This window comes from Misgurnus anguillicaudatus, chromosome 7 (assembly GCF_027580225.2).
Source record: "Misgurnus anguillicaudatus chromosome 7, ASM2758022v2, whole genome shotgun sequence".
Classification (NCBI taxonomy): Eukaryota; Metazoa; Chordata; class Actinopteri; order Cypriniformes; family Cobitidae; genus Misgurnus; species Misgurnus anguillicaudatus.
In genome coordinates this window covers 36,715,550-36,727,784 of record NC_073343.2, presented here as the reverse complement: position 1 = coordinate 36,727,784, position 12,235 = coordinate 36,715,550, and the positions used below count along the sequence as shown (strand labels likewise).

Below are 12,235 nucleotides of genomic sequence, written 5' to 3'. Positions count from 1 at the left end.
TGACAAATCTTGTGAGAATCACAACTTGCTTTACGGCAACGACGTCACACACGTCAGGCTTGTTCGACTCCGTGCGGCGCCGCAAGAACCGACCGCCGGATGACGCCAAAGTACCGCGAGAATGATCCGAGACGGCACTTTGACGTCATCCGGCTATCGGTTCTTGCAGTGCCGCATGAAGCCGATCAAGCCTATAACAACAACTGCACACGCGAATTTGAGACGTGAGGCTAAACGATTTAAAAGTTAAGAAAGCGCGTTTGGAAGAGAGAAGGAAAAGAGAATCTGACCGCGTTAGGAACCGGACAAGAGTCCCACTCGGTCAGGTTTTTACTCGTTGGCTAAAAGACAGCACTGGATGGGATGCTGATCTGGCAATCTTGTTGATGGACTAGTAAGTAAATCTCTCATTTGTAAACTTGTTTGAGATCTATGTTGTATGTTGTTGCGCTTGCTTGTAGTATGTCATGCGATTATCATGACTGTCAATATCTCACATAATTATCAGCACATAAATAAGCCTAGAGGTTGTAAATAGTGTAAACATGCACAATTTGCAAACTATTATGATAAACAACAGCAATAATCATGTATAGTGACATTATAACGAACAATGTTATGAGATAATGCAACGTACACAATTAACTTTGTCATGGCATTTTGTAATGTTTACATTACAATAAAAGAACAGAAATGAAATGATACAGTAGACATAGACTATAGACTGTTTACTTGTGATTTAGCTGCAATCATGTAAAAATGTTATAAGCCAGCAAACACGGTACATTATTATTATATGCACTCTACACTTGGAATAAACTTCTTATTATCCTATTACCATCATCTGTAGTTTAGTAGACTAAGCAGTAGCCTAATATTTGTAGGAAATTGTGAAACATTACCTGGTCATTATCTTCAGAGGTGTACTAGTGGGAAATTACGACAGGTGCAAGTATTCTCCAGCGACTCTAGGGGTCGCTGTTTGACAAAAATGTCGAAAATGCACAGAGCAGCTTTAATACATTTAAAAAAATGTATATAGCACTTGTTACTGCTGATAATAGACATTTTAAACGTTTCTCACGGTACATTCACAAGGGGCCCAAGCATTAACACTTCTTATTTACTTTAAATGGGTGACGTCATGTGTGGCCGAACTGAATTGTGGATCCATCGCCGTCGCGTCACTGTCGTTGCTTGCAGTAGAAGTTCAACATTTCTAAACGTTTCAAGCACCAACACATGTGTCAGCCAATCAGATCACCTCAGAATCAGAATTAGTGCAGAGCCAGCCAATTACATTTATGCAAGACTGGAGAACAGAGGAGCATGTGTTGGAGCTACTGTGATTGGCTGTTGGCCACGCTTCAGACACACCTTTCATCAAACGTTAATGCTTACGCCCCGTGTGAATATACTGTTGTCATTTCAGTTATGAAGATGTCAATGTTTAAAACACTCGCAAAGAAAGATGCATTTCTGGTGCAGAATAAACACGAAACCTTGGTGTTCGTCAAAAAACAGATAATTAAGCCAGAATTTTTTATGTGGGTGGTCGGACAAAAACACAGACATTCTGGATTCGGATGGCAATAAGATCACAGACTACCCGTGTAAATGATGAAAATACCTTACGTCTCCATGAGAAACAATTACTGTCCAAATAGGGCTTTCAAGTGTAATAACATTGATAGCTCTGTATTACACATTTACCATCTATAAAGCAAAAATCTGCAGAGCTTTCTTCAAATCCTGCACAAAAATCTACATAAGCGCGTGTGTCTGCTCATGAAAGCAAAAGAGCTCAAATCAGCGAGTCTGAAGTCATCAGATGAACACTAAGATCTTCTCGCTGATGTGAAGCTGTCAGATTCCACAGTGATGCATGAAAGTCCGAGAGCATTGGTGTCTGTGTGATACGGCGCTGGACAGTGAGCTGTGAGAGCAGGTCAAACACACTAAACACACCGTCTGTCTCATGCCTGACTGTGGCAAAGGTGAAATGACAGTGACGTGACATCTTCACCTATCTACCAGAACGCCGAGAGGACGAACGCTGTCCAATCCAAGCACACAAAGACTCCTGTGACATTTAACTAAGTGCAGTTTCTGGACCTATGACAGCACGCCTGCCAAACACACAAATGAGAGAGATGGAGATGTGTGTGCGCGGACAAGAATTTCACAAATTAAACGTATGCAGAATATTTTAAGTACATGTAAATAAACAACAGCCAAGGTCATGCAAGCTCAATCTGACAAATAACCTGCAAGATTTTAACAGTGAACTGTTAAATATGAGATTTTTTTGCCTTTTTAATTGACAGTACAGTAAGGAGAGGACGGGGGAGAGAGGTGAACGGTGAACTCATGTGTCGGAGCACAGTACGCTACAAATAAGAAATATACAGTAAGATCAGATGCTAACTGATCAATACAACGCTACAGCGATGCTAAAATATATTATATACTGTAGTAAACAGCTTCATAATGCAGCACATAAAGAGACCAAACATTAACCTTATAGCTTTAGAAATTGACTGAAGCTAAAACTCAACCCAGCATTTGTACATTTATTAGTAAATCGATGCTATTATGCTGCCATTGAACCAAATATTTCTAGGGTAGTATAGTTTAAAACTTCATAAATGTTCAAAGGTTTTCGTCAGATCATTTAAGCAGACATTATTTTTCATGTGTTCAGTGATGTAAAACACAGTTCCTGTGTCTGCTAAGCATCCATTCATATTTTCTCTGAGATCAGGCTGAGATGGAAATAACGGTTTCTTCACAATTTCCTGTTCTGGTTAACCAGACAGACGCCTGACGTCACAGTGGACTGTACAGTACCTTCAGCTAAAACCATCACTAGACCGACATCTCTGACTCGAAGTTCTGCTTAGTAGATGTGTTATGAGTTTGTTGTAAAGTCCATAAAGTGTTGGAAAATTCACAAAATTCAAACAACATCGTACAAGACAACAGCAGAGATCAGATTAACTCCTCATCTTTGAATCTTAAAGGGGTCATGATGTGGTTTTTAATTTTTTTTATTATGTACCCTGAGGTGTACTTATAATATTACTAAAGTTTTTTGCAAGAAAAAAAGAGACATTTAAATAATTTATTAAAATTTTTCCTCTGACTTAAACAGTCTGATTTGTGTGTTTTCCGGCAGAACTTCGGCCTGGCTCGTTGTCCCGCCTACTTCTATGATTGACAGCTTGAATAATGCGCACCAACTATGAGCACAGTTAACCAATACAATACCAGCGTGTTTTTAACATGCGTGACCGTGGACCACAAAACCAGTTAAAGTGGCACAAGTATATTTGTAGCAGTAGCAACAATACATTGTATGGGTCAGAATTAAAAAATTTGAATAGCAAAAAAATCATTAGAATATTAAGTCAAGATTGTGTTCAATGAAAATATTTTGTAAATTTCCTACCATAAATATCAAAACTCATTGATTATCATTAGTAATATGTGTTGCTGCATTTGCACACCTTTAAATGGCAATTTTCTCACAATTTTTTGCACCCTCCAGATTTTCATATAGTTGTATCTCAGACAAATATAACAAACACATCAATGGTTATTTATTCAACCTCCTTCAGATGATAAATAATAATTTCAAAAAATGTACCCTTATGATTAGTTTTGTAGTCCATATGCTCTCGTGTACAGATAATGATATCAGATCTCCAGCTTCTGTCTTGCACGATGTAATTCAAAACTCACAGATAAACGGGTCGTTACTGGTTGCAAAATTGTACTTAAATGAAGTACGTTACTCAGAGTTTGCAGGATTCTTGTTTAGTCCAAAACAAAAGGCACATACAGGTCAACGCTGATATGACAGTACATTCAGTGACCTTACAGAGATATGGATAGATAGATTGTTTAATTTTTTTATGGATATACACAATGATGTGCTGAGTCTTTCTCTGGGACAATCTACACATCTACATCACTAATCCAGAAATTTTACATTTAAAATTTTTTTTGGAGAATGGTTACATAAATGCTTTTGTTATTGTTAAGGAGGGCCTTTTAAGCTATAAAACATGCAGAATATATTAACTAGCTGTTATACGTCAAAAGATCAAGACAACTTTAATTCCTAATGTCATGACCCATTTAATCAAAGTCACTCAATGCTCAGGATTCAACTTTAAAGCCATATTTACCAGCGAGTATGCAAAAAAATCTGTTTGCAGGTGAAGCGTATGAGCAATTGTGATGAATTTTAACACACAGGGGTGTAATTCTACAACTTTCTTATCTTTATACAGTGATGTGACACTTCAACCATCACAATGTTCAAATTAAATCTAGCTAAAAAAATTATCAATAAAGCATTTTAATATGTGATTATTTTCTTCTTTATTTGGGACATGATGAACACCAGATTATAAGATTATTCATAACAAATAAATGATACACTTGATAGATCAGTGCAAAAGCAGCTTCACATCGCTCACTAACAAATGTTGTGTTATGTTTCTGTTTGTTAAGCTTTTCAACAGTGTGACTGTAATGTAACGTTCATCACTGACCACCACAGGACTTTAATGGAAACAGCTGTGGTGTAAACAGACAATTCTACATTTAGGTTTGTTCTGGTCACACTGCTCAGATTTAATGATAAATTGCTCATCACTTCCTTCATTTTTGGGAAGTAAATTTGGTAATAAATATACACTCAAAGATACTCGTGGCTGAAGGGCCACTTCAAACTTATTCACAAGACAGCACTTGTCTCAAGTACCTTATTGTTTTTATAAAACGGTTACCTCACTCAACACAAACGTTATATACCACATATCAGTATTTCAGTCATAGCTGTATTTTATAATAAATAGAGCTAAAAATATATTTATTTATTTCTGTATTTATACATTTATCAAATGTATTTATGCATTTATGTATTTATTGATATATTTACACTATTTCGTCCTCCATAATAGAAGTAATTGTTTTACAAGTAGCCATTATGTAACACCTGAACACTTTCAATGGTAATATATTCTTAACATTAAATAAGCCATCAGTAAGCAGGTGTCAGTATGAACCGGCAGCTGAATCTTGACGTATGTCAGCATTAACACACGTGATATACAGATCAGAGAAGTCAAAGCACAGACCTCGCTTGTGGAGCCATCCCTCCTTCACAATCACCACACCTGCTGTCGTCATGATCTCCTATCCAGCGTATGAGATCTCCAGCACAACACCTCCTCCTCCTCCTCCTCACTGAGCACCTGCTGGAGAACATCATACAAGAAATATCAGCTCCCAAAACACTTGATGCCTAAAATCTCATATTTATAACATATGTCATATACTGTTTGTGTGTTACAAAAATATAACAATCGTTAATAACTGTCTGTATAAACTAGTAAGGAATTTAACACAAAAGCAGTCAAATAAATGTAATGAACAGAATTTATAGTAAACTTTTTTTTTTAATTAAACACATTTTAACCTTGTATGAGACATTTCATCTTTGTCTCTCATGAAGTAATTCATGTGCTACACAAACTTACAGTATCTCACTATGAGTTAATGCACGATGATTGACAACATAACAATCACTATCAGACACAGACAAACAAACGTTTCATTGCAGATCTACAGTCATCACTCACACTTCCTGTGCTTAAGAAAGATAACATTATAAATAGACACTAAATGTGTTGACTATTGTCTGACCCTTTCACACTAAATCATTCATTTAAAATGGGCAACAATGTACCAAAATGGGCACAGACATAAAGCAAATGTGTAGAAACATTAAGGAAAGACCTCACTCACAGTCAGATGTTAACTGCCTACATAGACAGCAACCATGAGTAGGAATACAGAGTCTGACAGACTCTTTTTTTAGTATTTTATGAATCATGAGTAATATTAAAGTTTATTCATAATCAGGGATGGATCGAACATTCGGCAACCAAAATTATTTATCTGAAAATAACAACATAGCATTTTATTATTAAAAATAGCACTTATTTTGGCCAAATAAGTAAAAAGACAAAACAGTAACGCTTTTGATGACGCGATCTAAAGCTGCATAACAACTAATCGAATCTAATCATTTGCAAAATAAAAGTTTCGGTTAACATCATATTTGTGTTTGTGTATTGTGTACACAATAATATGTGTGTAATACACACAAATAATAAAAAAAGAATTGTATATATATTAAGTATTCATATTTATTAATAATATCAATTATAAATAAATACATGTATTTTACATGTAAATATTTCTTAAACATATATATAATATGCATGTGTTTTATATATACACATAATTATTATACTCCATGCACACATATATAATGTAAACTAAAACTTTTATTCTGCAAACGATTAGTTGCGATTAGTTGTTATGTGGCCCCCTAATGCGATCAAATAGCAACTAAGGTGGAGTGTAGAGATGGGAATGAATACTCGAGTACTTGAACGTAACATCGACAAACTGCAGCTGTATATTTTCCAACAGGAAGATAAAACTCTCTCTCTTTGAATTTGATTTTCGTTATACGCTGTCTTAATAAACGTATTTGTGACATCTCACATGACGCACAGACACAAATGTATATGAATTTGTTCAATATCTCTCAGCTCTAACTGGTTAGCATTATATTTTCTCCAGAAGAGTCTCAGGTCATACCGTACTGTATATGCTGAAACTTTATAATGCACCAGCTGAATCTGACCTCTTGCAGCTCAGCACAATTTAAGGTCTCATTTTTGTCAATGACGACTTACACGCTGAAGTAAGAGTAACAATAACCGTGATGTTTGTAAACATGTTTTGATAATAATAATAATACACAGTAATATATTTCTGTAGTAGACTGAACCAGAACTAGATAACTCACAGTCACAACCTGCTCTGTGTTCTGTCTACACTGCAACGTTTGTGAGATCAACCTCAGAGCGAGTACAAGTGTTTTCTCCCCAAACAAAGAGGCAAGGCCGGTCAGATGATGCCGTTTTGCGTCACAGTCTGTCTCCCTAACCACTAATGCACACAACACATCTTACTGTGTCTAAGCACTTTTCCAACAGCATTCCTGACATTCTGCATGACTACTGGTGCCACATTAGCATCAGCGCTACCCAAAAAAACTCCAACAAGGAAACCTTCACTTTACATCTGCTAGCCAAAAAGCAGTTACAGCCATCCATCATCCAGCCGTTCATGTCACATTTCTGAGGACAGACAGACAGTATACTTACTGATATTTTACAACGGAAGATGGAAGAGTAAATGAATGAATAAATACTTTTTCCAGACTCCAGGTCCATTAGAATACAACAATGGCAAATAAATACAGCCGTAATAAATCAGTAAGAACATGTAATATAAAAACAGCAAAGGAAAAAAGACATTTTAGATATTAAAAAGGCTATTAAACCAATGCTTCTGCATATAAGACTGATAGTGGATAAATGATCATATTGTTTCTGTGATGCATTCAGTCTACAAGCGAATTTATATTTTAAATTCCTCATTAAACTTGGAATGCACTCTTGTCATACAGAATAACTCACTTTTAATGTATATACTCATGAAATCGTTGTACCTGCAGCTTATAAAGGCTCTCGTTCTTAAACTGAATCCACAAGGATGCTGTATAAAAGAAAGGCAAAAAAAAATTCTTAAAATTTAATATAGAAATGCATGAGAGCACTCAAGCAAAATTGACTTTTAGTTGTACATCGTCATTCACCTTTGACTTCTTGGTTTCATACTTTAGACAGCCAATAACTCACCACACTAGTCACCACAAACCATGTTTACAAATTGAACTTACATTTAACAAAAGTTTTTTTCTACTTGCTCACTTTTGTCTGACTCACATCAGGTGGCAGTGAATGTGCACTGAAATAGACCAAGACCTTATCTTTATCAAGAAAGCAATCTGAATGAAATCAGATTCAAAAATCCTGCTCCACATAAACTATATTCAATAATAATCAATCAATCAAAGCAGAAGTAACACGATCCATTGTGAGCAAATGAAGTCACAACACACAGAACTAAACACATCACCTAAACCAGTTCCTGTTTGTGTATGTGTAAATGAGCTGGTAACTGTGCGTGCAAGAGTTTGGCTGAATGATGGTCACATAGTGATTAGGGTTAGGTTATATGTATACATAATAAATACAATAACATCATGGAACCAAAGTACTATCACAATTTATGTACCATTTCAACCACTTTTATTCAATGTGATTTACGGTGCACATCAAGGTGAAGAACACAGGTGAACCCTGTTATCATTTAGCATCTCTTTAAGAGCTACAGGAAGCATTCTTTCTACATGGCACTACAAGAAACTTCAAATAATACATCATGTTGAAGAAACAGTGTAGTACAAATCTCTTCTGTAAGCAAGAAATGTTACAGTACTTTTCCACTTTACAACACATGTAGTTTGTAAACACTGTACTACTCTCAGGAAACTGAAAATCCGGTTTTTATCAAGTCTGTACAAAGTTACAGTGAAGAAAAAGAAACAATGTAACACTGGGCCTGCGCGTGCACGCGCTCTGAAGTGATACACAATAACAACCAAGACACCTAAACACAACACTAATGTTAACAAGTTTAACCAGCAGCTAACGAGTTTAATTTGAGAGTTAAAGGTTTGAGTGGGGCCTGTGAGGGAGAAATAAGCGCATCAGTCCTGCACGGTGTGTGTGTGTCTGTCTGTTAATAACTCACGTGGCAGAGGAGAGAGATCAGACTGATGGATCACAGGTGAGCACGGATCATGTCTGTGGATGAGCTCGCGGATCTGCTGCCTGATTTATTTCCACGGGAAACAGACACGAGTGTTTTCATGAGCACGAGCGCGTCTTCGCCTTCACTCCACAACACAACAGCTGCCCACAGCGCGAGGCGCGCGTCCGCGGAGAGAAGAGCGCGCGGGGTCCTAAAGCACACCCTATTACTGACACACCAGATGACAGTACAGTAGACTAGTGCAGAGATGAGCAATTCATCAGGCTGAAAATAAAATACAAAATACAAGTTTCAGTTCAATTTCTAAGGCGCTTTTCATCATTTTGCATTGTTGCAAAGCAACTTTACAAAAAATACGTTTTAGATCAAACAGAAGAAACATCATTCAAAGTTTGAGTAAATTATTAGAGTTTAATTAGAGTATAGTTTATTGGAGTATTGTTCTAACAGCCCAAACATGAAGTGTGATTTCTACTTCACAGATTAAATACTGTCTGACAGTAGATATATATTTAACACATTCGACTAAAACTATTTTTAATAGTACATTAGCTTTAGAAATATTTGCATGAGCTTGATAAAGCAAAGAAATAACATTACATTCGGACACGTTTTGGTTAGTTTCATGATAATGTTTCATTTTTCCTATATTCTTTTTACATTTCAGGGGGTCAAAGGCATTATTTTATATGATAACATATAATCTTGGCTGTAAAGAGTTATGGCTCATCTCTTCTGCTGAGCATCTATCATTTTCATGCTGTAAATGTCTAAAGGCTTTATTCACTATTGGGTCTGTCCAGATGAGAGCCCATTAAATATATTATCTTTTGTGTGTCTGTCTAAAGCTCATCATTATGTTCTTATATATAATTCTGTATGCTGTGTCTTTATGTGGCCTCTATGTGTTCATAATGAAACGACAGCAAAGATCTCCTTTCGTTCAAATGATCTCTGCTTTTATAATGTGATGCAGATGGACATGAGCTGAAAATGGCCTTATAGTAGCATCACATTTATTTCAGATCTTATGAGCAGAAAAAAAATGCAGATCTCAATATATTACCTCTGTTTGACTTGTTTACAGACTGATTCTGCATAACATCACGTATACATTCAGTATTTGCTAAATCTTACTAGATTACTCATTTTGTGGAGTGAAAATCTACAGAAATTAAAAAAAAAATTCAAGACAGTAATGAAAATAAATGGAGAGCAAATGAAGACTCAAATATCGAAACTACCCAAATGTCTTCAATATAATTTAAATAAAATCTCACATAAACATTAACTTCTTATCAAATTATTTTATAACCCAAGGAAGCGAAACTAAAGAGCTTTAGACTCTTACTTTACATTAAACAATTGACTTTATTTCCAGAAACATCTGAGACAGAGGTGTGAAATCCATCGAAGGCTCGTGAATCAAAAAAGAGAAAACTCTCAGCAATAAAATTCTCCTCTGGACAGACAAAGTGAAGTAATCATTAAAAGAGCAAAGATTTTTTTCTGACGCATATTTACTTTTTTCCATAAAATTTTACAAATATAATAAATCAATAAAGTATATTTTAACAAAAATCTTTTAAAAGCATTGCAGTAAATTCATCAGAGGTTCAACATCAATGAATTTAAACATTGGTTTCAATTAAAGTGAAAGGGTGTCACTCTGAAAAATGTTGGGTCATTTTCTGAACCCAGCCCGTTGCGTTGTAATTTAACAAATGCTGCGTTGTTTAACCAAAATATAAAACTTTTTGGGGTTAATTTAACCCATTGGTTTGGGTTTGTCCCTTTTTGACCCAACGATGGGTTGAAAATTGTGTATTTGATTTTACTGGATGAGGACTTTCAGTGAGTAACAAAGCTTTATATATCACTTAAAACATTTTGCTCTTGTGCTAATATGAATGAGTGGTTTTATAATAATCAGTTTGGTTAAGGAGTGGAATGGCATCCTGCACCGAGTTGGGATCTGTACTGTTTGATGGGTGAATTCCCAGTAGATATTCAGTGCTGAGAAGCAGATTGTCTGTCTGTGTGTGTTTGTGAATGACCCAGAGAGATTGTAGATGGGCCGGGCCAGAGAACACTGGAGGAATGTGATGCTTTTGTCAGGGAAGAGGAAAGAGAGGGTCGGATCGGAATGCCATTGATGAGAAAAGAGAGAGAAAAAAATGAGTCCCCCTCCCTTCATCTGTCCTGTGAGAACCTCGAGCTGTCATTTGGAGCTGCTCTGGATACACAACAACAGCATTGTGTAACCCGTAAACACACTGTCCACAAACTACAACCAAACTCCCTCTCTCTCTCTCTCTCTCTCTTTCTCTCTCTCTCTCTGGACGGATGAATGAAACGCAGGGGCCCGACATTCCTGCTCACAGCAACAGTGCTGCATTTCCATCAGTCTTCAGAGAAGTTTTGTGAAAAACTCAGACAGAATTCAGACAGAGCAGCTTAACCGTCAATGACTTAATGTTGATTCTGTTATTTGCTCTTTTTGTGTACTTTGACATGTACAGTCCCTCTGATTACATTGATAAACATTTAATTAGTGAATTTAATGAATTAAAGATTTATTGATTCAACAGTACATTTTGGTAGTCTATAAAAGACTACAAAAAAGATGAAATTGTTTGTGGATGCAGTTTTTTTTTCTTTTGTTCCTATTGCTGTCAGAGGCAGATGATAATAAACCCAGCTGGCCATGTGTGAAAGATGATCCGTATATTCATGTTATACATTTTAAACTTACATCTGCTAAATGAATCACTTTTGTCAACTTTGGAGAAAATCGCATATAAATCAAAAACCCTCAAAATTTCATTTTAAGACGTCGTTTTAAATCACTGAGCGTTTTTCATTTTGTTCCAAAGCAGCACTTTTAAACCCACCAAACCTTTTAATTAATTATTCATCTTTGAAAAACTTTATATTGTACATTTATTAAAATAAAATTGAGACAATAAACTTCATATACAAAGTTCACTTAAGAACACTTAAGACAACAAGCCCAATTCTCTACTAAAATGTATAAGAGCAAAACTTTTTGGGGGGCATCTTTTGTGAAAGAGCAGTCCTCTGTCTACCCAAATCTACACATTAACCACTAGTAGAAGAGAAATACAGTATTGTAAAGGACATTCTTCTTAAACAGCCCTTCTGAGACTCTTTAAATGGCCCTTTCAAAGCGTTGGACAGCTGGAGTTTGGGCAAAAGGTGACCCAAACAGTTGCAGAGGGCAAAAGCTTAGCAGCTGCAACTCCCTGCTCACGTCTTCACTGCGCCTACAGGATCAACAACAGTTTGAGCGTTCATATAGATCACAAATCCCAAAATAGCCCTGTTACTATGTGGTTCTGTAGCGGTTCTGTGAATTATAGCGCTGCTGTGTGACGGCTGCATGATGCTGTAATATCTTTGGTGGATAGTTTTATTGGAATCACATTTACATTATTCATTT

The 12,235-nt window shown here is 36.1% G+C and overlaps 1 protein-coding gene across 2 annotated transcripts in view; it reads right to left on the bottom strand.

The window, feature by feature from the left end:
• Window positions 1-8,947, bottom strand: part of akt1 (v-akt murine thymoma viral oncogene homolog 1) — a 37,610-nt gene extending 28,663 nt beyond the window's left edge. The window contains exons 1-2 of one of the 2 annotated variants that reach the window (XM_055172949.2): window positions 8,752-8,947; window positions 5,151-5,267 (exon numbers count right to left, since the gene is read on the bottom strand). In XM_055172949.2, coding sequence (XP_055028924.1) covers window positions 5,151-5,202 — 52 coding nt within the window. In that variant the 5' untranslated portion in view covers window positions 5,203-5,267; window positions 8,752-8,947. Of the gene's footprint in view, window positions 1-5,150; window positions 5,271-8,751 lie in introns of both variants that reach the window. The other variant, XM_055172948.2, reaches the window with a different exon arrangement.
• Between the last annotated feature and the right edge of the window lie 3,288 nt (window positions 8,948-12,235).